This window comes from Echeneis naucrates, chromosome 1 (genome assembly GCF_900963305.1).
Source record: "Echeneis naucrates chromosome 1, fEcheNa1.1, whole genome shotgun sequence".
In the NCBI taxonomy this organism is placed as follows: Eukaryota; Metazoa; Chordata; class Actinopteri; order Carangiformes; family Echeneidae; genus Echeneis; species Echeneis naucrates.
The window spans coordinates 5,646,063-5,672,261 of record NC_042511.1 but is presented as its reverse complement, the minus strand read 5'-3'; the positions used below and the strand labels follow the sequence as shown (position 1 = coordinate 5,672,261).

Here is a 26,199-nt window from a genome sequence, read left to right as displayed (position 1 = left end):
ACACACCTCCCACGCATCTGTTTGCTCCGTATGACTTAATGATGGCATAAGTGTTACTACGTTTCCACCCTTCATTTACTAAAATCTAAACTTCCATGCTTTTAAATGCTCCGCTAGTGCTTCTTGGCCGGTGTTTCTTTTACTTGGTTACGTGCACATTTTACCTGCTCTGGCCTTTCAATGCTGTTCAGTCTGTTTGTGAGGGCACGCAGAAAAGAGCTTGACTTACGCTTAAACAGCTTGAGGCAGAGACTGGGTGTACGTGACGGACGAGAGTGTTGTTGCTCAAATAAATAAATAAATAAATAATTTCACTGCCTTTGGGTTTATATTCAGGTTTATTTTCTTTTGTTTGTCTGTTTGTTCAGGATATTCGGAATAAAAGACAAATGCATCACACTTTGTGCAACGTTTTAACAAACCTCCCAACATTGGGTTGCACCTTTGTCAATATGCTTCCTTGCTGTTATCAAATCTTGATTTAACTTACTGAAAGCTGAATCAATTTAATAGATCATTGTGCAACAGGCATAAATTGTGCAAACATTTTTGACCTTGACAGAAACAGACAGCTGTGCGCCCATGAGCTGAATGATTAATGGGGTTGATTGTGAGGCGAGGCTGGGCAAGGTGTGACTGGTTTCTGTGTGATCTCAAGTATGAATGAAGTGTGCATGTTGGCAATCCAAATACAGCAAAGGGACCACTCAACTTTTTCCAGGAGTTCAAATGAGTTCGAACTTTGCTGCAGAATAACGTTGATTTATTCCCCGTGTTTCATGAAGGGCATCTGTTATGCAGTCCATGTGGAGTAAGCTCAACTTGCCAAAAGCCATATCAGTAATTCTTTTTGACACATGCACTGTCACATACTGCAACCAATTTCCATCTAATTGGGAATGACTTCTCACAGAGCAAACTATCCATTTAAGACTGCGTTGAAAGTGCCTCGCTAACATGAATAACTGCAGTTTGTGCTGGAAAGAACAGTGTGTTCATAATGTACTGCAACCTGAGAAATAGCCTGGAGTGATTTTACCTGGGCGTGTGAGCTAACATAAAACAATATCTCACTTTCCATCTCTCACAGGAGAGGGGGTGGGGGCGGTGCTGACTCATCAGGTGCTCAAAGCTCATCTTTTTTTCTTTTTTTTTAATCCTCTTTCAGGCCCAAACTGGTTTCTGTTGTTTCTCCTGTGAGACACACCCTTCAGACTGAGGAATAACTCACATGCTACACCTACCGCGTTCATATGCTTTAACAGGTCTGGAAATTTACAGATGAATTCAGGTCTGCAGCTGATCAGAGTCTTTAACAAGACATGCAGTGCAGCACAGTCAGATGGTGGCTTTGTGTTCCCTCCAGCTTCAGGGGACTTGATGAAGAGTTGAGCCCTTAACTGCTTGCAATTTGGTAATAATTAAGATAATAATCTGATAATTATAAAAGGACATATCTTCATGTCCTGAAGACGAGAAGTTTCCTATTTTTGTGAAACAAATATCTACAGAGTCATTTTAACAGCGAACTGCACATGTGCATGAAGCCCTGTATGACAATTTTCAACTTCACTTTTACAGTCAGGCATGAAGTTTGACACCAGGAGGAGAAATCTGACGGTGGGATTTTGAGCAAAAATAGTTTGTATGAATATTCAGCACGAGCTGTAAAAGCCCGGCTATGCCTGTAAATGTTTCGTTGTCTTGTCTACTCATGCAGAATATCATCCTTTTGGGCTGAGCTTGATACGGCTCTCCCGCACAAAGCAGTCCATACTGCATGAATCACTCATTTCTCTGGCAAGAAACTGAATAAAAGCAGTGGAAGAGGGGCAGTCACAAACTTTGAATCATCTCGGCCAACACAATTATTCTATCAGGTTATGACCAGATCTCCGAAACTCTCAAGTCTCCACTTGCATCAGCTCCACCCAAATGAAGATACTTCTCATTACTCAGGGGGGCCTAACCCAAGTCAACCACATATTCAGATCCTCGTGTGAACGGCCAGAGCGTGAGGAAGGCTTTCATTTACCGAATATATATGATTCTATGAATCATCTATGATTTGTGACATATCCATATCAGTTTTATCGTCCTGTGTCTAAGATAAAATTGTCGTGCATTCAATTGTCTCCTGTGCAGCAAACATCTGTTTCTACTACAGTGAAATCGTTCGATCCCAACAAGTTATGTAACGGCTTTTGGCGAGAAAGACAAAGGTGACACCTGGTGGTAACAACACTTCACCTGCTTTTTCAGCTATTTCAGGATATTTTCATGATTTTCACCGGAATATCTGGGATGGAAAAATAGTCACCAACCCTAAGCTCATGTAAAATAAACATTGTTTTGTTGCGCCCCCCATTTCCTAAAACTTACTAAAAAGTGCTGTGTTTAATCAATTAAGTTCAGCTTGAATTATGGAAATTACAAATTTACTATCAATTATTCACCTTTTGGGATTGCAATACACATTGGTGATTAAGAATACACAAATGCCTCTTTGTTTTTAAGCCTTTTATCATGTTTAAGGCTGATGCATATCAGCGAGTAACTACAAAAGAAAAATCATCACTTGCTGCAAGCAAATTAACACCCAGAAGAAACAAAGGTGCACTTTGAAATCAGTTTTTTTAGTGGATGGGGTGTCCAGTAGTTAACAGGTGAATTAATTATTGATCAGGCAATTATAACAGGAGGCCATTAATGAGAATCTGTTGCCCAATAATTAGAAAAATGTAGGCTCAGCTGCAGCCGAGGCGTTACTGAATGTTCTCCACCTGCGTGTTGACAGAGGTGGACACCACCTTCCCATCCACAACCTTCTCCACGATGATCTTCACCCTCTTCTCGATCTGAGGTTTATGCTCTGCGGGCGCAAGGAATGAGCACAATGCATCACAGTGCAAAGACCACAATGGCAACACAATGTTCGCTCGTTGGGAGAAATGAGCTGACTCCTACCTTCCACTTGCTCCTCCACCACCTCGCTGATGACAGCAGTCCTGTGGGGAGAGTGACAGTTACTAAAAACGTGTTTAACTGCTCCAGCTGTAGGCAACCAACATCTGATCGCTCACTTTTGCTCGACGTGCTGTCCCTCCAGCAGCCTCCTGTACTCAGCGATCTCCATCTCCAGCCTCATCTTGATGTCCAGCAGCAGGGTGTACTCAGATTGCTGCTGCTCGATGGACACTCTCAGCTGCTGCAGCTCGGCCTCCAGCATGTTGATGCTCATCTGCAGCTGGCTGAGCTGGACGCCGTATCGACTTCTCACTTCTTCCATATTCTGCTGCAGGCAATGAACCTGCCGGACACGTGGGAACGAAAAGAGGAAAGAGCTGCCCAGTCTGCCTGAGGAGAGGTCCTAGTTTCATGATGTCTCTGCTTAAGCCAAACATGATCAGATATGTCTACACAGGAAAAGTTTGTGTTGTCGCATGTGCGATTTTGTCATTTTGTCTGAGTTCTACCTCTGCTTGGGTGCTTTGGCGACTTATCTCCAGACTCTGGTAGCTCTTCTTGACCTCTGACAGCTGTGAGTGAGATGACTTCACCTCTGTCGTCGACGTAGTGATTTCCATCTGGAGTGCACTCACCTATTCACGTACACACACGCATAAGCACATCTCGAAAAAATGTTGTCATCTCTAATTCGTTTCATTGTACATTTCCTTTTCAGCTACATTGGAAATCCAGATGCTCTCCCATCTCACCTGGGATTCGAACCATTTGGTGAGCTCCACCTTGTTCTTTGCAATCAGAGCTTCGTAGTGCTCCCTAACCTCCTGCAGGACCTTTGTCAGATCAGCAGACTGGCCAATATCCATATCCACAGTCACAGCACCGGTCTGTTGGTCCCTCAGCAGCTTCATCTCCTGCAGAGTCGAGAGGAAAGGCAGAAAGCATGCATGCTGTGACTACACCTGCACCCCATCCCCAACAGATGGCGCCATTGCGCTGAATTCATGAAGCTCTGAATGGGTCCCACCTCCTCATGGTTTTTCTTCATGTGCACCAGCTCCTCAGTAAGACTTTCTATCTGCACCTCCAGGTCACTAATTTGAAGAGTAAGGTTGTCCCGGACGCCTCGGAGACGAAGGATGTCATTTTCCACCATCGTCCGCCCGTTCAGCTCACACTCATATCTACAGAGACATGTCAGGTTAAACAGGGTCTGTTGTTTTGTCTTGTTCATCTTTGTAATGTACGGTTGTGTTGCTGAATCTCTCCAAACTCACACATCAAAACACTTGTTTTGAGCTCTTTTGAGCTCGAGTACAATTACAAAAAATAAAAAAACAAAAACTCTACTCTGGTTGAACAAGCATAATCAGCTGGCATTAATGAATTTCCTGGTGAAGGCCAACCTACTTAATTTTGAAGTCCTCAGCGGCCATTACAGCGTTTTCAATCTGCAGGACGACAGATTGATTCTCTTTGCGTCTCTCTGTGATCTAAGGGGAGGTTGTATGTTTGGTTTAGTCATTTTTCATACTCCCGAAACTTGCAGATCAAGCTCCTGTGGATGTTGTGTGTCTCTAACGATGGACTATATTCCTAATGTCCTCTTGGTTACTGAGCACTGGAATGAAATTTGCTCATCATGAGTGGGAAAAAACATCATTTGGCCTAAACTGCACCAAAGCTGCAACGAGATCAAACATTTGAAGTGAGAGGTGAGAGGTGTAGACTCAAAGATGTGTTCTGAACCTCTGCAAACTGACTCTAAGCTCTCTTTTGAAAACGAGCCTGTGTCTTTCCTGTTACTGGTGGAAGAGGACAGAAGAGTTATGCATGTTGAACAATTCCAGAAGCAGATGTAAAACTATGCCTGCTGTTGTCACACTGTAGAAAATGTGAGCGGTACCTTCGCTTGGAGGTCGGCGATGATGTCGAAGAAGCTGCTGTGGTTTCTGGAAACAGCTGGAGCTCTCTTCTCATAGAACTCCTTGATCTGCAGCTCCAGCTTGCTGTTGGCTGCCTCCAGGGAGCGGACCTGCACACACACACACACACACACACACACACACACACACACACACACAACAGCAGGCCCACGTCACCGCCAAATGATAGCCTCCAAGTTTCAGGCTCATAAATCCTGAGTGGCATTTACAAGCAAATTACACTGTACAGATTGTGTTTATTTCTACCCAAACAAGTTTCACTCTTTGTTCTGTGTGTAGGTAAATGTCACACAGGCTCCGTGGCGGAGGTGGTGGGTGGATGCTTTTGTCAGGGATGGAAGAAAAAAAATCTGATGTGTCACCTTTTACTCTTTACTTCTATTTGAGTGATAATAAACAACAAAAACATTCTCCACTTCAAAAGCAAATGTACTTTCTCTGCAACAGCTCTTTGTACATCCAGGTACTTTGGGTTTGTCAAATAAAGTACATTTTTCCTGCTGTGCCCACGTGAATTGACATCAAAGTCAGGGCCATTTAATTATTATTATTATTATTTTTAATTTTCATGCACAGATACCAGAACAAAGCAAACACTGAAGATTTATCAGTCACTCACATGCTCACACTGTTCTAGATGTGTGTGTGTGTGTGTGTGTGTGTATGAGGGCTTGTGTCCTCTGAGTGTGGGAGTGTTATGGATGATCCTCATCCTCGTGGCTCACCTTGTCCAGGTAGGAGGCCAGGCGGTCGTTGAGGTTCTGCATGGTCAGCTTCTCGTTGGTGATCAGCGCAGCCTCGTCGGTGGACGCCAGAGAGCTCATCGTGGTGCTGGACTGGGAGATGCGGGTCCCGCGTCCTCCCGCGCCCCCGTGCACGCTGAGCGCTCGCTGCAGGTAGCCCCCCCCGGAGGAGACCCCCCGGGTGGAGATGCCCCGGGTGGAGACCGCCCCGGAGGAGACCCCCCGGGTGGAGATGCGGGTCACGCTGGAGATCCTCTTCGATGAGCTCAGGCTCATGCCGCTGTAGCTGCTGAAGGAGCTGGAGCTCCCGCGTTGGCTGCTTGCATTGAAGGACATGCTGTCAGGTGTGCAGGTGTGCAGGTGGAGGCCGATCTACGGGTGCCGGGCAGGAATGGAGAGTCTGAGACGAGTGACCGCGCTCCCTGAGAGCCGGATCCTTTATAGGCCTGCGACGGCTTCAGGTCCCGGACCGAAACAATGTGTGGCATGTTATTAATGGTTTGTGTCTGACAGATGACAGCACCAGATTACACACGCCATGCCACACACAGCTGGAATATCTGGTAGTGCCGCATCATCCAGTGACATTTCGTATCGTTTCACACAGATACAGGTGTATTAAAGCACACTGAAGTTAAGCCAGACTTTTATTTAACTACAACAGCTGAAAATGAGCCAGGAAGGACTCAATACGTGTGTGTTTATCAGTTGTTGTTTTTTTTTAACATCTACAGATATTTTCTCTCCTGTAAAACTATTAAACAAACAAGTTATGAAAGCGTGACTGACATTAAAACCATTTAATGTCTTTGAAAGATCCACACCCACGAAGTGTCTCCTTTTTTCTCAGGAAGTGTGTGACATGATTGACACAAAAATCACAACACCCATAAGTGATTATTAAACTTTACCTGGAGCTGTTTGATTAGACCTGTTTGTTTTTTGAAAAGCAGAAAGTACACATTTTATCGCTCTGGTGAACAAAGGCACGAACTGTGGAGGCGAGGTTGTAAAGTGTGACGTGAATAAAAACAAGCGCTGTTCTAATTCTACATCTGCGAGTATCTCTTTCCACACGAGTCCGTGCAATGTCTATGTGTAGTTCAGTATACTCAGGCAGCAGGTTAACAGTGGATGCTGGAAGCAGGAAAAACGATTAACTAGGAAGGAGGAGGATGCTGACAGGGCTGCTTGACCTAAGGAGCTTCCAAACCTTCACTCAACCACACAGGTTGTTTGTGTGGATGTTAACCCAACCTGTCTACGGTTTGTGTTGTCTAGGACGATCACAAATGGGTGTTATCATGTCACACACAAATCTCACATAATCTGCAATGGTTTTTCCAAGCACACGATTTGGTGTTTATCAGAAGCAGAAGCAGCAGTGCAGAGGTGATTGATGGCACGCTGCTGGCTGCTGGATCACATCGCTGCATCGCTTCCAAGATCACTCTGCGCGTCCTGTACTTTCTACAAATTCAGTAAACCGTGGATCGTTTTTGAGCCACTCCAACCGACAGATGATGCTTTCACACCGACCAGCAGGAGGTTCAGTTAAGTGCTGCAGTCGACCCTGCTGCTTCATTTCCACCAAAGTGTGCTGTTTGCGTCATTTGGAAAATCCAGCGCACAACCTGATATGATCGAGGTAATAACCCCTCTGGCATCATCACTGATTTGTGCACACTGCCTTTCCCCTCAGTGGTGTCAGCTGTACGTTGTCAAAATGACAAATGAAATCTGGGGTGTTAATGTGGGGGAGCTGGTTTTGTGCGGAGCGTCTGATAACAAAGCCCGTTGATGCTTCCACACACAGCCTTAAGTGAAAAGAAACTCAGCGGCTGCATAGTTACATCAGATAGTTGGTATTGGTGTAAAGGGGGTATTGGATTTTACATGTAAATAAATTGAGCTGTTTTATTGTTATTGCAGGACAGAAAAAGGCCTTTCCAGGTGAGAGAAAAGCAGAATAATGGATTTGGACATTTCCTTTACGCACATCCTCCCGCTGCATCTGCCTCCCAGTCAATCAGCGAACTCTGTTATCAGTCTTTGATTTTAGGCCACATCACTCACACACCAAATTTCAGTATAAAAGGGAGGACGTGCTCAGAAGCATCACATCTCTCTGAACTCCGTTGTGAACACGTCGCAGCTTCTCTTCACAGGTAAAGCGACGCTCTCGTTTTGAATGTTAGTTAGAAATTAGAGACTTTACCACAAATCCTGCTCTCCCCTCTTCAGACATGCCGGGTAAAGTCACCGTGGTGTTTGCACTGCTGGTTGCCCTGCTCATAAGCGGTGCAGCCTTCTCACCTGACACTGGAGAGGCCAAAGACACAAGCACGCTGCAGCAGCTTCTGGCCAGGCGGGAGGCAGCGAGACTCGCACGGCCTGAGAGACGGGCACACCTGTCGGAAGACGAACGGGAGATTATGACCAAGCAAATAATGCAAGCAATTTCAGGTATGCCCCAGGCCTGCGTTGTTGTGTTTGTTTGTAGTCCCAGATGTGCTCCAATGTGTGCACTGAAGAACTTGTGTGTGTGTGTGTGTGGGGTTCATGTAGGACTGGTTTGTTCACAGAGGTGATGAACTCTGAATGCATGTCAGACCGAGACTACCAGGGCTGGGTGGACTTTGGACGCAGGGAGACAGAATGAGATGCAAAGATGATGACAACAACAACAACAACAACAACAACCTGAGAGCTCACACTGCTTTTTGTTCAGATTTTATATTGTCTGTTCCTGCAACTTCACAAATAAACTGTTTGGCAGAGTCATTTCTGTCGTTTCTGTTGTCGTCCAGAGAAGTACAGAGCCATGCAGACTGGACCGGGTGAAAACATAAAGTTTTATTCACAGGTTATTCCCTTTATACACATTCATATACAGCTGTGATGCTAACAGACACTACAGCAAACAGTAGTGCCAGAAATAGTGGTTTGGTTTATTAGAATCAACACACAACCTGTGTTTATGATTACTTCCCTTTTTAATCCACAGTATGCTATGCCTATTTGCTATCGGTGATTGAAGGAACATGCTCTTTTACTCTATTTCTTTAACTAAGGATTCCCCTTTACATCATGGAGAATTCACTTTGAATGCCCAAAATGATTTTGACCTCAGTGATATCCCAGCAGCTTGAATATTCCTGGTGAAATTACAGCAGATTTGTACAAGCAGTATTTCCAGTAAATACACATATTTTTCTTTTAATTCATTCACTGTCTTTGATGCAGCATGGAACATTTGATTTTTATTTTTTTATGAGGTTTGGCTCAGGATAATAATACGAAATCAGGCATTTAAACACCTCAGCGTTGCTGCTGTACTGGACTCACTCAAAAGGAACATGTCAATATTATTTAGTTCAGTCAGCCAGAGTGGAGCAGATGTCACTGCACCACTCTCTGATCAATTTTTCAAGTGCTTGCTTCCAGTTTATTTGACACTATTAGAAATAACATGCTGTTCTCAGTGCAGCAGCCAATAAGCAGGTTGACCACAGTGTGTCAGTGCATTTAAAGGACTTCAGTGTGACTCGACTGTCTTGTTGGTGGCTTTAAGTAATACAAATTTAATTAATGCAGTCTTTTTTTTCCTCTCCAAAATGACAATGATGTTATTTGTAATTAACTTGGTTTTTGACTATGAACCCCCCCCCCCAAAAAAAAAAAACAAAACAAACCTGGAGAGTATTTTAAAAGCACTGGTAGGGAAAATGGGTAAAATTATATTCAAAATGGTATAAAAGCTCTTTTCCCTTTTGTCAGACAGACAGGTGACCAGGTGATTGTCCTGAGATGAAGATGACACACACACACACACACACACACACACACACACACACACACACACACACACACACACACACACACACACACACACACACACACACACACACACACACACACAATTAGCTTTCTGTACACGAGTTGATAGAAAAGAATAAAACTCTAGACTACTAATAACCGAAAGTATGGCTCTGTGCACTGCGGCTTTTGTTCTCAAGTCACCTGTGCTGTGGAACCTGAAATGCACAGCAGGAATCACATGGCTTGATACAAAGTCACTGTGGTGAATGAGAGAGGAGTATGTGGTGGACTGGCCATCATCAGACCTACAGAGGAGGCCTCACTGTTTCTCTCTCCCCGTCACTGCACCTCGCCATCCCCCAGGCTGCCACTCGGTACAACCCGAGGCTTTGAAGCTTCCCTACCAAGTTCGAGCTGAAAAAGTTCCCTCTTCCTTCCTTGTTCGACACCGAGCCTCCATATTTGTTTCCTGCTGTAGAGAATGAGGGTTTGGTATGGTGGCTGTGGGGGGGATAAGGAGAGGCTGAGATGCCGTGCTCTTGCAGCAGCTGCAGGAGTCCCAGTGATGGCGTGGTTATGTTTGCTGTGCCGACCGTGGTGGTGGGCTGGCCTGCCAGGAAGTGCTGCTGGTGGGGTGAAGTGCTCATGTGCTCACTGTTCCGACAAGATGGCAGGCCGAAGGAGTGAAACCTGCCAAAAGAAAAGAAAACACATTTACAGACAATAAGCTATTTGTGGTTGCACTAACATGCAATTTCAGTGGCAAATGATACAAAAAAATGTTGTGGATTCTGGCATGCCAAATGCTCTAAGATGGGTAAACAATGAAGGTGCCAAGATGAAAACATACAAATGACAATACACATGTTAAAATATGCAGACCAACAAGTAATAAAGGGGATTGCCAGCAAGTTAGAACAGTAAAGTGTTAGCTGGAAGCAGATTTCTATTTATATTTAAGGAAGGGTGCAATTTTTTTCCCTCAGCTTTCGATAAGGTTACAGGAAACTTTCAACGTTGGAATCTCAGTCCTGTTGTTAATACTCTCTTTTTGAAAGGTTAATCAATGTCAAAACAATGTTGAACCAAGCTGTTATTTATTCAAACAAAAATGGAGAAATGTATTTAGTTCATTGGGCATCTGCTACCCCTGCCTCTTACTTTGCCCTGAGGGCTCCTTCTAGAGTTGGAAGAGCCTTGAAAGATGTTTTCTGTCACTGTGGCGGTAAAGAGCAGAAGTTCATACTGATAAAAGTAAAGCATCAAGATGGAAAAGAAAAAAACGTATCCACCGTTGTTTAAATAAAGTGGCACTGTGGGAAAGTAGGTGTTGACAAGTGAGCGTGTAATCCTTTTTTTTTTTATATGTGTTCATAGTAAATTGATTGACAGTAAGTCCAAACAAAGTCAGTTTTCCATCATGGGAATTCACCCGGTGTACATAAAAAAACACCACAGTATGATGAAACAAAGAGAAAAGGCACTGTGTATTTTTACCTGGCAGAGAAGGAGGGGATGAGGAGGGAAGGTTGGTGGACTTGGCAGGTGGTTATGGTGTGTGTGGGGGAGGTCTGAGGGAGGTTGGGGCCAGATGGAGAGACTGTAAGGTCATGGAGGGAGAAAGGTGCGTTAAACTAAAATGAAAGCGAATGGTCACATGAAATGAGGCACTATGGGGGCAAATCAAGCTGGAAACTGCACTAATATGGTACAAACGCAGCACTTGAATAATGAAAAGATACTTGAAGCATGCAACCTGAGAGAGGGAATTTAATGAGGTGAATAGGAACGACTGGGTTAGTGGAGCTGCCTGAATGCAACGTGTGCACTGTGCGCTTACATGCAACCTACCCATGCCATGAGCTTCAGAGAGCTGTGAAAGGTCAGGCTCATCCTCCTCAAGGTCGTTCAGGCTGTAGACGTGCTGCATGTCAACCTCCAGCTCCCTGAAGTCTTTAGTCAGAACGCCCGGCCGGGGCTGCAGGATGCCTCCCAGGTTTGGTTTGGCCAGCTGCTGCCACTGATGCAGAGTCACCGACCCTGAGGAGCAGACAGTTAGACATTATACAGAACTGACACTTATGACTTTTTTTGTTTTTGCTTTAATCTCAGAAGCAGAAACTTATAACCACAGTATTTAGCCAGTTTTATTTCACATTATTATTCCTTAACTGTATATGTAACTTGTAACATTGTCATCTAAAGCAATGCTTTAGATTCATAAATTCATAATAGTATATCATATTATGGGTCTGTGGGTGAAGATGCCTCGAAGGTCTCCTTGTGGAGGACAGATCCCAGATCCTTTAGGTCTAATAAAGATCTACTTTGTTCCTCAAAACAATTTCTTGAATATAAATTTATGTACTACTTTAAAATTTAATATGAGCAACAGTAATTTTTATTCTGTGATTTTGCTAATGGCTGCTATCAAAATTTCATAAAGTCATATTTTTGATTTTTTTTTTCTCCCCAAGAACAGGACAGATGTGGTATTACTTTCTTATCACTGAATGAATGCAGTCATCTTTGTCATACTCCACTGTAACGCTTTGGAAACAGAGGACCAGTAAGACACATGGCAAAGTTAAAGCTCTTCACCTTCAAGAGGTTTGACAATCTGCAGGCGGTCAGGCAGGTAGGACCTTGAGCCCCCTGAGGAGCCACAGGAGTGCTGTGAGCTGCCATTGGAGTAGTTGGTTTCTGTCGATGCTGCCGGACTGGAGGCCAGGCTGTCGTTTGGTGTCAGGAAGCCACTGGAGCTTTCGCCCTCCTCGCAGTTTGCTTCCAAGGCACGGAGTTTGCGCTCACGCTCCACGTCAAAAAAAGGCCGCTCAGAGCAATGGCTCTGTTGGCGTGCTGACAGGCTGCGCAAAGCAGCCTCAAGGTCCTGGCCTCCTGGGGTCCCGGGCTGGCCCAGGCGCTTTGGTCCACTCACACTAAGGAAGGAAATTACCTTAAAATATTTGTGAGGTTATACAGATAAACTACCTAAAGAGAAAAAACCAACAGGGTTGAAGCAGTTAAAAGTTATTTTAACTGAACTTAAGAAAAAAAAAACCCCAACAACTATATACTAGAATATTTATAAAATGCGGAAGTTGTTATATTTTATAAAGTTATGCAGATACACAGACATACACACACACCTGTTGCCTTTTAGAGAGTGACTGGAGCTGGGCTTGTCCTCCAGACTAAGGCTGGCATTATCAGAGCCGTAGTAGCTAGTTCGAGGGGTGCTAGTACAACTGGAGTGAGTGGACACAGGGCTGGAGCCTGGGAGCCATGGAGAGTGGCACCGAGAGCGCATCTTCCCGACCTTGTTCACCACCTTCACTGTTTCAAACACGCGCCATGGATGGTTCCTGCCAAGAGAAACAGGGAACAGGTTATTCCTCTAGTCATGATAAATTATTCCAATTCTTGCTTTATTTTGATTAATACATTTAAAAAATTGATCTCTGCTGCTACAATCAGGATCTGTAGGATCTGGAGTGTGTGTTCTCTTTAAGAAAATCTTGCAGATAACAATTATCCTTGAAGGTTTTCAGGGTGTGGTTGTAGTTCGACCGTGACCAAAAATCTATTCAGCTCATCTTTGTATCCAAGTAAATGGTTGTGGTGAAACAGAAGAATTTCCCCAGGTAAAGTTACGTTCAAGAGGTCAAGGTGATTTTGACCTTTATACCACCAAACTCTACCAATCAAAATCAGTTCATTTTCAGATGTGAGTTTGAAGAAACTTCCTTCATATTACTGTGAGATATAATCTCAGAATCTCCCTTTGTTAGTCACATTGGAGATTGGAGAAAAAGATGAATCACGGAAAAGTGGGCAGTAAGACATTTGACATGTTGAAAGCCATAAAAACCAGTTTAAAGTCATATGATTATGAGTTCGGTGAAATGTTTAGCATTGCATTCTTAACTCCTGTTCCTATTGTTACAAGTAAACTTTCACTTTGGAGTGAACTGCTTCTCAGGAAACACATTCAAATATGAACAAAACAGAAACACTTGGTGTCTCCTCTCCTCTAACAGGAACATTTAATTCACTCTTCCACTCGACATGGGGGGCAGACGGAAGAGAAAACACATGGTAAGACTTAAAAAAAACCTAGAGAGAAAATGAAGAGTAAAATTGGTTTGTGGCCAAAATCTGTCAGTTAGAAAAACCAACAGAATCAAAGTGAGACCCAAGGCCTGACCCGTGGACTGAGGAGCGCTGTTGTTGCAGAGTTTTATGAACTACAACAGTCCCTTAAATCAGCAAAGAAAACCAATCAGAAGCTTACAAGAAGGCAGAGGAATTCCAGCTCATGAGGATCAGCTGGGCACAGGAGAGGGAAAAACTTGGGAATGAGAAGAGAAATTCTGAGAACTCAGAGAAATGCAGGAGAGGTGCCTACATCAGCAATACATGATAATAAAAAAATGTAAATGTACAATAGGGAACTGATGTCAGTGGAAAAGCACCCGTTACAGACTGAGGGATGGTGGAAAGCCAAGTGCAAGGCCATGAAACTCAGACTGAGGAGGGAACTGGCTAAAAAGGAGAGAGAGGGTATGCCATATCTTCTTCTCTTACACTCTGATGAAAATCAACTATTTTTGATAGCTTACTAAAAAAAAAAAACAGACTGACTTGTCTTCTATTTCCAGCAGACCGCGCTACTCTGTTTCCTGGTAAAAAGGAGCCGAGTGAATGCCAGAATAAACGTGCTGCTGCTACCTTCTTCAGCTTTATTTAGTTTACAGCAGCTCAGTGATCCTTCATGTGAATCAATAAATATGATACGAGAGATTACTATGTATGTATCTTCTGATTTGAACTCTTAGTCTTTAAAGTAACTTACTTAAAGTAGCTTCATTTGACTGAGGAGCACGATGGAGTGGAAGATGAGTATCTAATATTTCCCTCTGAAATGTAGTGAAGTAAAAGTATATGGTAAAGTAGAACAGTAATGCACGGAGGTGTTTTAAAATTATTCTGAGGTACTTGAGTGAATGGTCGTCTCAGTGTATTTTACTTTTCATGTTTTGAATGTGACTCCTGAGAGTTTATTCCTTAAAAAAAATTTGTTTGCCAAGCCAGAACCAGAACCTGCTTTCTGTTTCATCAAACTCTGGATAAATGTTGTCAATGATGAGCTCTTGTCCAAATCCTAAACATTCATGTAGCTATAGAAATGGCTGAGTGAGCGTCCAATTGAAACGCAGCCTTCTACAACTGAGCGGACAGCAGACTCACTTGTACTCTGAGGGAGCCGGTGTGTCCAGGCCTTTGCGGAAGGTGCCTTCTATCTCGGCTGCCAGCGAGTCCATGGGGAGGACAGACGCCAGTGAAGTGTAACGCTGCACCGTGCTGTTGGGCAGGCTCTTGTTGCGCAGGTTCTTAATGTCCTCTCGGGCCTCACAGAGCATGTCTTCACACTCTGAGTACTTATCATGCAGATCCTTGAGCTGCATACAGGAGGAGACAAATCAGTCAAACTGGCATTGCACCCTCCACAATTTACACAGGAGGGGACAAACATACGGCGGCTGACATCTGCTTCTGTAAACTGCACACACATGTGGGTGTCAGGATGCACAGAAGAGGCTTTAAGGCAATTAAATGGTGGCTCACATATCCAGAAAGATCCAAAAAAGATGTTCTTTACAGTATGCAATGACATCCTTATTTGTCTGCTTCTTTGCTTCCTGGACATTTTGGTACGTTTAATGTTGAGAGAAATACAAATTTCTACGTCGTCATCCTGACAACCATTCAGCCATACAGAGAGGAGGAGAAAGCTGTTGAAATAGCTTGCCTCTGATTGAAGTTTTATCTGGCTCTCACGGGAGGCACTCAGGTGTTGGTTCAGCTCTTCGTTCTCCTGGGTGAGCTAAAAGAACGATTAATACATAATCAAAAATGATGTCATTGTTATAAATGTTATATGACATTACTTGATAAATAACATGGGCACATTTGAAAGCTAACAAAAGTATTCATAAGTATTATTTAAGGAAATCTTGTGTGTGTCCTAACCCCTTTGCAGCGAGCTTGCAGGTCCACAATCTGAACAAGCAATGAGCTGATCTCCTCCTGCTGTCGAACAGAGTCCTCAACTTTACGTGCCAGCTCCTCAGACAGGTCGACCACTTGTTTATTGACAGATGCTGAAACACACGTCAGATAAATTATAATTATATTATATAATAGATAAATGCCTGCAACCAAGCTACAGTCTGTTTCTGTAAGAGAGTCAAGCATGTAGCACTTACAGAGCTCTTCCACACAGACCATCATCAGCTCCTGTTCCTGCTCCTCATAGTTGGTCGTTTCTGTTGTGAGCTCATTAGCCTGAATTGTAAAAACATCAGTACTTAATACTCAATATTGTATGAAACAATTGCATTTCTTTCTAACTACATCTGATATTTTCCTATATCCATTTCATCTATTTGTTCAATTCACATCACTAAAACATTTGAATTAGCCTTCATATGCAACAATACAAATATTGACTGGCTTATGCAGCATCGCCATTAATGATTTATTTATATTTGATGTGGAAAATCACAATGCAAAAGGAACAACCAGCTGTTGGATATGTGAGAACTTTGAATTGTTTCATACTTCTAATCTCAGTTTGCGGTTTTCCTCCTCCAAACCCTTCAGCTTCTGCTGCAAGAAATCGTAGTGGACAAAGCTGCTGAGAGAGCTGCAGGATTCATTCCTTTTTATCCTGTAACGAGGACAAAAGTGGCTGCATGAGAAAACGGGCCGTTTTCTGTAATAGAAAACATATCTGACGGAATTGTGCACTACTGCAGTATATAATTGAGAAGATCAGTGGAGATGTTCCAATGATGTTAAAATATTTACTACGCACTGACTCTGCATACTGAGCAGCAGTATAAAGCAATGTTCTGTGTCCATTTAAGAGATCCCTATTATTTCATCAATATCTACACTAACATCTGTTTTGCGTGCATCTTAAATTAAATTTCTTTCTTGACTATTTTTTTTTTTAATTCCCTTAGAAGGAAATCAGACACAGCACCCTTTTCAAGATTACTGTCAGAGAACCAAGATGAACTAAATGGACTAGTAATTGCTAATAATTTCTAGTCCATTTAGTTACTGGAATTTTCCTCTAAAAAGCATTTACTCAAGCCATTAGTGGTGTCATTAACAATAAATTCTACTATTTCTAAAGGATACAGTTTCTACTTTATCGACTAGGTCAACAACCTACATAAATGAAAAACTTTATGCCTTCATGAAGCTATATATCCTCGACCCCTGTGTGTGTGTGTGTGAACGTGCATGCTGTACTCACGGTGAGAGCGATTCAGTGTTCTCAATCTCCTCAGTGCTCGCATAGAACTGGAGGAGGTCGTCTCGCATCGAGAGCTCATGACGAAGTTGAGCGATCTAGAAAACGGGTCACAATCACGTGAGCTCAGCAGACTGTAAGATGACACAGATCATGTATTTCAGCGTAACTGCATTAAGAGGTTTGCTCATACCTCCTCCTTCGCAATTTCAAGCTGTTCATCCAGCATTTCATTGCGTGCTGTTAGTTCTTGATTTTGCTTCAGCAGGGACTGACCTATCCGAGCTGCTAACTCCAGATCCCGCTCTTTCTACAAAATGATACAGAGAAAAAAAAATAAATAAAAAAATTGCATTTGAAAATAAAGTCGACAACGTCAATGAAATAGGACAATTATATAGTTGACTTTCAAAGTTCCACTTAGGAAATCACAGTCCCAGAGTGGTTTTTTTCTGTTGTTGTTGTTTGTTTATTTATTAACAAATGGGACTGCAGAAATAGAAACAAACAGTAATGGTCAGTGAGGCAAACAAATTTAATCCTCTTTAATCCTGTTCATCTGCTGAGCGTCTCTCTTACCTCCTCCAGCAGGTGGGTGACTGCCTTAATGTCATGATATGTCTTGGTGACCTGGCCCACTCTGTCTGAGCACAGCACTGAGGGAGGAGGGAGAGAGGGATTTAATGAACGGAGGAAGAGACAAAGCTGCAGATGGTAACGAGATGATCCTGCCACAACACAGCCTTGTTATCTGCTTTTCAAGCAATAATAAAAAGCCTGGCCTTTCGACCTTAACTGGCCTGTATCACATGCTTTTATTAAGTTAGGTGATATGAGTGTTTCTGGGCACCTGCAGCACTTTTAAAGATGAACTTTTAACTGTTTCTTCCTTAAGTGTTGTGAGCAGAAAAGTGCTGTTAGGGTTACCCTAACCCTAACCCTATGTACATACAGACTCTCTCTATGTCTGTCCACACACACACACACACACACACACACACACACACACACACACACACACACACACACACACACACACACACACACACACACACACACACACACACACACACACACACACACACACACACACACACACACACACACACACGACATTCTAATATTATTTAATACTAAGTGTATAACACAAAAAAAATACAAACAGGCAAAAAAGTATGTCAGTGAAGTTTGCATGAATGAGTGTTTTGACTAGATCACACTTCTTAAAGTTTCCAGCACAGCAGACCACATCATCTCTATGTGGTCAGCCAGGTACTGATCCGCTTAGCTTGATCCTTTTGAGCCCAAGTAAGACACCAATAAAGAGCTCATTCTCCTGGATACCAATATAGCTCAACGGGGAAGAATGCCAGGGTTGAACTGTTCACATTGGCAGAACACGTACAGCATGGAGGGGGCTAACAGCGACTGACCTGCAGCTATGTTTACATTCTGGAGAATGGTTTACGTTCACGTCAAAGTCAATGAGGATGAAGACTTGTCAAAGATTAGTTAGGAACTTGGTTTAGACAGATCTGGTACTGGCACACAAAGGTTCTTAATTAAAGCCATTAACTTGTCGTACAGGAGCCAAATAGCTGTGGCTGCTGATTTGACATTTAATTACCCAAAAATGTCATCATGAATGCAATTGTTTCAACTGCAAAGTAACAATTATCTTCCTGTAACTGCAGATATGTTCTTAAAATGGTTAGCACCTTTTAACCTGCCATCCATTTCCTTCTGTTTACAGATGTGTGTTTGCTTGGATCTGAGTTCAACTCCAAATAACGCAACATACTTCTAGATCAAATCTGCTGTGTAACCTTACTTTGTTGGAAAGCTTAGCCTGAGATGGGCTCTTGCCATACAGCAAAGTAATTAGATTGAAGCACTTGAATTTGGCCTGGAAACACAGTGATTGGATATCTGCATCAGTGTCTAATCAGCCTAAAGGAAAGAAACTAACCCTGGGCTGAACTGGCACACTGTAAACTATAGCTGTCCATGAATTATATAGCGTGCATGAGCTCTCTGAGGTGATTTAACGAATGGCAGAGGTCACATTTTCATGCACTTCATCAACTATTTTTAAGAGAGTCTACCAGATTCGCTGCCAGGAACCCGTGTTTCTCTTTAGGACATTGAAAAGAACCAAATCACTGGTGTCATTGTTTCATGCCTGAGAGATGGATGTATTTGTCATTGAAAACCAACTCTCCGAACTGCAAATCATCCAAACTAATTCAACTTTGGTCATAAATAAAATAGTTGAAATCTGAAAATGTGACTACGTCAGGCAATGACGAACTATATCACTTAGAAAAATGAATGTAACTGTTGCTGAAGTTGATTTGATAAAACTGGAATCTCCATAAGAGCTACTGAACGGACGACAGAAATCATTTGTGCTCTTTTCCACTTTAAAAACTGATTTTAAATTAATTTTGTTGATCACAGTCATAAAACCCCCACATCATCTCTTGCACGATCTTCTTATGTTGAGCAAAACAAAGCAATATGCTTATTAACATTCAGTAAGTAATTTTCAGCCACAACCAACTATTTGAGTTTTAAGTGGTTAAAGGTGTAAAATTCCTTTACTGTATTAACCAACAAGGGTTAACAGGTAAAAGCTCAACTTTCTTTCATGTTATTGTACTTCTAGTGGGACTATTTGGAGGTTTTTGATACTGTCCTTACACTGAGCACTGATCTGCACGCCAGGTATCTGTTCCATGGTGAAGTTACCACAACTGTCGTTTGTTACATCTTCATGGAGGCATATCTCACTACCACAGGAACGTCCCGGTAACATATCACTGCTGTGTATATGTTCATCTTGGGTGATTTTTGAACAATGTGCATAGTGAATCGGACCTCTGTCAGCTACCCAGCGAGAAAGTGAACTGAGGCGTGCATCCCACCAAGTCGCACCAACCTAAACCCACGATCTATTTCTTCTTGTCCTGGCTGGTCGTAGCCCAGCACAGATCAAGGGAAGAGATGCTGCTATGCCAGCTGGAGGTTTTAAGGGCTGAGTTGAGCTAAATCCAAGCAGCTCCATTAAACACTGTTCCTATGAATGAACAATACTGACTTAGGTATACTTATGACGTCTGAGACAGCTATGGATGAGCTCCAAGAATAGGGTTTCCACTGATCTATATCGCTTTCAAGGAGAACGTTTGACAAGATTGACAGGAGCTAAAATTTTTTTTAGAGCTTCTTACTACAAATCTGTCTGGACATTTTTTTAAGAGTGAGCAGAGGGAGCAGTCTCAAGAGTACAGGTGCAATTCAGTTTACCATCAAGATCTGTCTGAAATGTCAGTCCATCACTGATTATAGCTGTATGTTATGTAAAGATCCCCGAGTAATAAATGCATCCACAATATACTGCACAAGCTCAAATCCGCTTAAGTCCGCAGACAATTTAGCAGATTTGTTACCATTGCATAACTGAAAGACCATAAAATGTGCCAAAGCTAATATCTCTTTCTGAAAATGAGCCCTGAAAATATTACAGTTGACACATTTGAAAAATACAGTAAAAAAAAATGTCTTGTACTGTTAAACAAAAACCTCAAGTGGGCTTTTACCAATAAATAAATAAATAAATAAATAAATAAATAAAAATTCTGCACCTGCAAGAAATGGACGGAGGAATGACAACAGTGGCTGGAAAGAAAAAAAAAAAAGCAGCACAGTTCATGTACCTGCAGTCTTTGTGCCTCTGAACCACACTCCACAAAATGGTCTCATTTCACCAGTTTTAATACCATAAACTTACGTGTTTATGCTTTTCATTTAAACAAATACCACACTAAAGGACGAAGAAAAGCAAAGGACAGACATCCAAGAAACAGAAACTTCGACCCTAAATATTATTTCAGAACTTTATAGCACTGACCTCTATCACAGTGGGACAACAAATAACCATAACAGTGCTGCGAATATCAAGTGCTTGTGTGTTGATAGGAGGCTTGATTGTGCCGCTGCAGGTTGTGTGGTCACAAGTGACCTTCACCATCAAGACGAAACACTGAATATCTAAGCATTTAGAAAGCTTTACACGTCTCCGGGAACTTTCATGTTGAACTGAAGAATCGGCATAGCAAAGACTGCAGAAAGATGCACTGTACTGACTGGTAATCATGTGAATGATGTACACTCAGTGACATTGCATTGCAGTACATACAGTGCACTATAAAAAATTAACACATTTAGATAACCTTGACAGTACAGTATGCCCTGCATGCTAGACAGCAAGCAGCAAAAAAAAAAAAAAAAAAAACATACTATATATGTCTTTTTGGATTTTTTTGTCTTGTATCCATTTTTTCTTAAATTTACAATTTCACTACTCTACTATATATATATATATATAGATAGATAGCTCACCTTGTGTCACCTCCATGCAAAGGCTGTCACTGTTGGTATTACCATTGTTACTGTCATTATTGCTGTGGTATTTCTTCTCATCCTCCACTACTTCATCGACGCGACTGAGAGTGCTTTTCTCCTCTTCCTCCTCCTCAGACGCTGAGGAACTCCATACCTCCATGGTGACCGGAGAGAAACTTCCCTCTGTCTCTCCGTCCATCGGTTAAATCCCTTGTTCTTCTGATTCTAGTATATTTTGGCAGTGCTGTCACGTAACAGCTGTGCGTCTGGCATCATTCTGCCAGCCTGTATGTGCGTGAAAACACTGTGCGGTAGCCTATGTGAGTGGCTGTTTACACCTGTGTTTGTGTGTGCAAGAGAATCTGAGCTGCCTGGTGCTAATATATAATCCCTCAGACTGAAGGACCCATCTGTCGTCATGCCTGCCTCCGTTCACCTGGCCACGTTGGACTACCGGGTAAGAAGAGACAAGAGGAAGAGGAGGAGGAGGAGGGGTGAAGAGGATGCAAAATCTTTGCCGCGAGATAATGAAGCTTATACTGATCACATTCACGGTTTATTTATTATTTAGTATAAGTAAATTATTGTATGCTTACAACTGTAAAAATGATCCCAAATGGGACAAACAGGGCAGTTTGAAAGGATGCTACACAAAAACCTCCCACCCCTGAGAAACGACAGAGATGGTAGGCTCCGCCTGTGCCAATGACTGCTCTTACTCTACACATACGTAATACCAGATAAAGAGAGGGCTCTGCGTAAGACTGGTGCAAGGCAGAGCCACACCCACCTGGCAGGGGTCGGATGGAGGCATCAGAGTGAACACAGACTGAGATTTTAGACACAATACGGATTCAATACATTTCTACATCATCAAATCAATTTCAATTATATATTCTGAGCATCAGATCATTTGCTTTCCATGAATGGGTAATATATGATTATTCTCTTTTCTTTAATGATTTTAGAGAACCACAGTTCTCATCTTGTATCAGTTTTGTTTTCATTCCAAATCACTAAGGGCTTCCAATGAATTCTCCATTTGACTGTACAACAACAATTCACAATCATTCCACTGTCTGTCCGTCCCAGGCGTCTTCAGCTGGTTACCGCAGACACAGCCGTTTCTAATATGAAATATTAACGTCCTCATTCATTTTTCACCCTGGCACCAATTGTTTCCAGGTGAAATGCTGCATGCAAGAGATGCTAGAAACACAACTGTCATCGTCTATTTGGTTTTGAAATAAATGCAAAACATCAAAGTTAGTACACACATATTCTGTATGTGAGAATCACATCTCCATTCAGAGGAAGGTTCAGCAACCAGAAGTTAACAGACGCAATGCAACATAACTGAGTAACTAAAAATGCTGCAGGAAGGAATACAAGCTTTAAGAGAGGACGTCTTGAGTATTGTGCCTGCAAAATCAAACACAGACAAAGTGCTTCAACACCTGCTCCAACCTGCTCCACCTGGATTCATGAGATAAACCTCACAAACAAATTATACACATTACAATGTGATAATTATCAACTCTGCCCTCTTATGCAACTCATTGTGAGGCTCTAATAAACGCCATATCACCAGCACGTCTGGTATCACTGATAAATATTTGTCTGAGGGAACACCCTGAAAGGTCACTTCTGTCCCGCATAACAACCATATAGAGCTCGTTTTTACTAATATAATGGACAGACATGTTCTACTCTGTCTCAAGCAGACAAACAAACAAACAAATAAATAAATAAATAAAAATCTGAGAAACAAAGCATGTTCCTGGATAATGTTCATTAATTAAGATTGATTAAGATAAGTACACTGCATGTCTGAGCCGAATCGTAGCTATTTCTCATGCTTTCCCTGTTGTGGAGCAGTGGTTTCATGTTATTACTATAAAAACAAGACCATTTATCCAATGCTGTTAATGTTTATCCAATGACATGTCATTTTTGGGCCATTCATTCTCTTGAGCCACGTGAAATTATTTCTCCTTTCACTGACTGTGTCTGGGAGCTGTTTAAATAGAAAATACAGAGTGACATTTGAATGCATTATGGTTACTTCCACTCAGTGAATGGACTCTGTAGTAGAGATAGAAGGTAGTAGTAGCAGTAGTGGCCAGAGCCAAGATGAGCTGCAGAAGCAGCTTAGTTTCCACATTGTCTGTAGTCATTGGAGTCATGGTGCTGATAACTAAAGACAGCTGTGCAACACTGACGACTATTTAGGACAAGGTCAGTCGTTCCTCGGGAGACAAAGGACAGGTGGAATATAATATTAAGCAATAAGCAGCAGTAGAAGCACGTATGTGCAGCAAGTACAAGCAGTAAGAAACCTGAATCAAACAACTAACAAATAGAGAAAAATAAACAGATCAATAGATCAATCACTGTGTTCCAAGGTCTTCAGGGATTAGAGAACTCCTGAAGTAAAATTCATATCAGAAAATCTTTCCTGAGAATGAGAACAAGAACGGCTAAGTTTCATTTGTTTCAAGTGTTATGGATTGCTGACCAAATCACTGATCTTCATCATGAATGTGAAGCTGTTCTGAGGTGAGGATCTTCCAAATGTCAAAACATGTATTCTATTACATTAATTTCAAGATTCAATCACAACAGTACAAAGCACAGAGTGTTTTAGAAAATAAACTAAACATAGTAAACATTGTTGGTGTGAACAGCTAGAGGTAGATAAGGTAAGGATGCCACAGCCTCCCATCACAACTCATGTCTAGACAACCTATGTTTTAATTACAAAGCCTCTCTAGCTGACAGACCAACACTGTCATCATGATGCCTTCTGAGGAGTGGAAACTGTTAAGGAAGCCAAGAGTTAATCGGCTTGACATCTGTGACTCACAAATGTGGCAGAAAGGAGGTGGGAGGGGAAGTTTGGCTCCAGACACACACCAGTACAAATACACCCACATCTGGAATTCATATTTTCAAAATCAGCCTGATCAGCCGAGATGACCAACCATCTCACCTGCCAGGTGGGACTTTCAAACTAAAATGTTTTTGTACAAAATGACCATGTGTTCCAACTCACCTATCCATCAGTGTCTGTTAAGTTCACAGAGCACTTATTCCACGTTCTAATGTGTTTTTGTTCCTTTCACTTCATTTCACATAATGTTATTCTCTGTCATGTATTTGATTATACGGGCTGTACAAAACACTTCCCTGTGAACACAAACTTTACAAAAACAACAATCATTAATCACCTGATGACAGATAAAGGCTCTTATACCTTCTTATACCTTCCTTTGAAATTTCCTTTCTTGGATGAAATGCCACCTTCACACAGCTGTTGGCCAAGGTTTAAAATTAACTTCCACTGAACTTGAAGTAGTCTAAGTGTGGTATTATTGTAGGAGGACAGAATATTTGATGAACATAGACTCTACAGCCAACTGAAAATTGTACTCACGGAAATACTTAAGTGTCTCCTCGATCTGCTGGTGCGTGAGCCCCAGAGCGACCTCTGGTTGCAGCAGAGGGGTGTGAAGCCAGTCGTCAATGTCATACCCAAACACGCAGTCTGCCCGAAGAGTGTAGTTGGGCCGAGCCTCTGATAACAGGCTCACTATTTCCAACTCCGGCAGATCTGAACAAAGCTCTGGTGGAGGTGGAGAAGGTTTCTATTAGAGTGTATGTACTCTGATTCATGAGATGAGCGTGTGGACTTAGGGATGAGGAAAGGAAAGAGCACTTAGAGAAACACAATCAGGATGGTATGTTACCTATAACGGCACACCGCCCTCTACTGATCAATGTAAGAACCTACATCTTTGCATTCACAAGCGTGGTGTGTTCACTGAAATGGTGATTTGGAAACCGATGAGCAAGCGAAGTTGTACATTTAGATATCATGTGTACAGCCTAATGAGCCACATTTAAGATCTCACATTCTCAAAATAGATGACTCAACGTGTCATTTATGGCTGACCTGTTAATGTTGATACATCATGGCAGGGCTTCTCTCCCAGGTCCCTGAAGTTCCCAGGTGAATCAAGCTGAAGACGCAGGGGGTCTGCGTCCAGGGTCCCCAGCGCCTCCCTCCACCCCTCATGGAGGGAGAAGGTTAACTGGGAGTCCAGGTGGGGGGGAGGAGGGAAGGGAGGAGAAAGATGAGTCGGGGGAGAAGAAGAGGATGGAGGGGTGGTGGCAGAGTGGGACAGCTTGACTGTGGCTGGAAGGTTCAGCGTGAAGGCAAACTCAGAGTCTGGTGTCCCAGTGAGGGCCTAACGCCCCCTGGTGGCTCAGAGAGAAAACACAGACTTCCAGGACATCAGGCTCTCAGTTATTGAGAAGAATCTGGGTAGAAAAAGGACAAGGAATAGATGAAAGGAAACAAGGAAAGAGAGATGAAACTTTAGGATGTTAAATGGTAAATGCAGTCTTTCATGCATATATGCATACAACAATTTGTTATATCAAACTCTTGCTGTGTATTCTTACTGTATTTTGACATCAGGGCAATATTTTAATTTCAGAGAACATCTAATAAGGACATTGAGGTGATTCGTACTGTCTAATAGTATTTTCAATTATGTGTACACTGATACTGTTAAAATTCATCAACCCATCATTTATATGGTCAGGGGGAGTGGGAAGGGCTAAAGCCAATCCCAGTTGACAATTGGCGTGGCAGAGCCGCCATGTAGAGACACGCCTTAAAATCCACGCAATGTAAATATATTATATTATCAGACTGTTCCAGACAAGCCACATGGAGACAAACAACCAATCACACTTATATTCAGGCCTACAGGCATTTTTTTGAGTCATGGATGTTTTTGGACTGTGGCGGGAAGGTGGATTAGGCGTTGCAAACGACTGCACCACTGTACGGCCACTCTGCTCAAAACATCCATAGTAAAACTAACAAGAATAATCACATAATTGTCACAAAATAGTCGGCAACATAATGTGTTTATATTGTTTAGAGTTTAAGGTTTTCACTATAAAAATCCCATCA

At 42.4% G+C, this 26,199-nt stretch overlaps 2 protein-coding genes across 3 annotated transcripts; one reads left to right on the top strand and one right to left on the bottom strand.

The window, feature by feature from the left end:
- Positions 1-2,378: 2,378 nt before the first annotated feature.
- On the bottom strand, positions 2,379-25,996 carry LOC115047837 (trafficking kinesin-binding protein 1-like). The gene is made up of 25 exons (XM_029509071.1): positions 25,991-25,996; positions 25,168-25,462; positions 24,649-24,837; positions 17,385-17,461; positions 16,999-17,115; positions 16,809-16,903; positions 16,103-16,211; positions 15,748-15,826; positions 15,512-15,642; positions 15,291-15,365; positions 14,729-14,940; positions 12,628-12,843; positions 12,080-12,417; positions 11,330-11,518; positions 10,976-11,078; positions 9,928-10,168; positions 5,639-5,803; positions 4,874-5,002; positions 4,378-4,460; positions 3,995-4,151; positions 3,720-3,881; positions 3,477-3,602; positions 3,084-3,310; positions 2,968-3,008; positions 2,379-2,872 (listed from the first exon to the last, which is right to left on the bottom strand). Exons 1-25 carry the CDS (start codon positions 25,994-25,996, stop codon positions 2,766-2,768), a joined length of 3,669 nt encoding a protein of 1,222 aa, XP_029364931.1. The 3' UTR covers positions 2,379-2,765.
- LOC115039793 (gastrin/cholecystokinin-like peptide) lies at positions 6,759-8,427 on the top strand. Of its 2 annotated transcripts, XM_029497341.1 has the most exons (4): positions 7,529-7,609; positions 7,706-7,824; positions 7,901-8,122; positions 8,242-8,427. In XM_029497341.1, the coding sequence occupies exons 3-4, from the start codon at positions 7,903-7,905 to the stop codon at positions 8,316-8,318; spliced, it is 297 nt and encodes a 98-aa protein (XP_029353201.1). In that variant the 5' UTR covers positions 7,529-7,609; positions 7,706-7,824; positions 7,901-7,902; the 3' UTR covers positions 8,319-8,427. The 2 variants fall into 2 exon arrangements, with proteins under 2 accessions (XP_029353193.1, XP_029353201.1); XM_029497333.1 differs by adding an exon at positions 6,759-7,304 and having other exon boundaries at positions 7,589-8,122.
- Positions 25,997-26,199: the final 203 nt, after the last annotated feature.

Bases quoted from the DNA above. Each gene is read 5' to 3' on its own strand.
- LOC115039793 (XM_029497333.1), top strand. From the start codon at position 7,903: ATGCCGGGTAAAGTCACCGTGGTGTTTGCACTGCTGGTTGCCCTGCTC. The intron at 8,123-8,241 runs GTATGCCCCAGG...GTTTGTTCACAG, and splicing joins AATAATGCAAGCAATTTCAG to AGGTGATGAACTCTGAATGC.
- LOC115047837 (XM_029509071.1), bottom strand. The intron at 11,519-12,079 runs GTGAAGAGCTTT...TCTGCTCCTCAG, and splicing joins GATTGTCAAACCTCTTGAAG to GGTCGGTGACTCTGCATCAG. The intron at 4,152-4,377 runs GTAGGTTGGCCT...ATGTCTCTGTAG, and splicing joins GCTGAGGACTTCAAAATTAA to ATATGAGTGTGAGCTGAACG.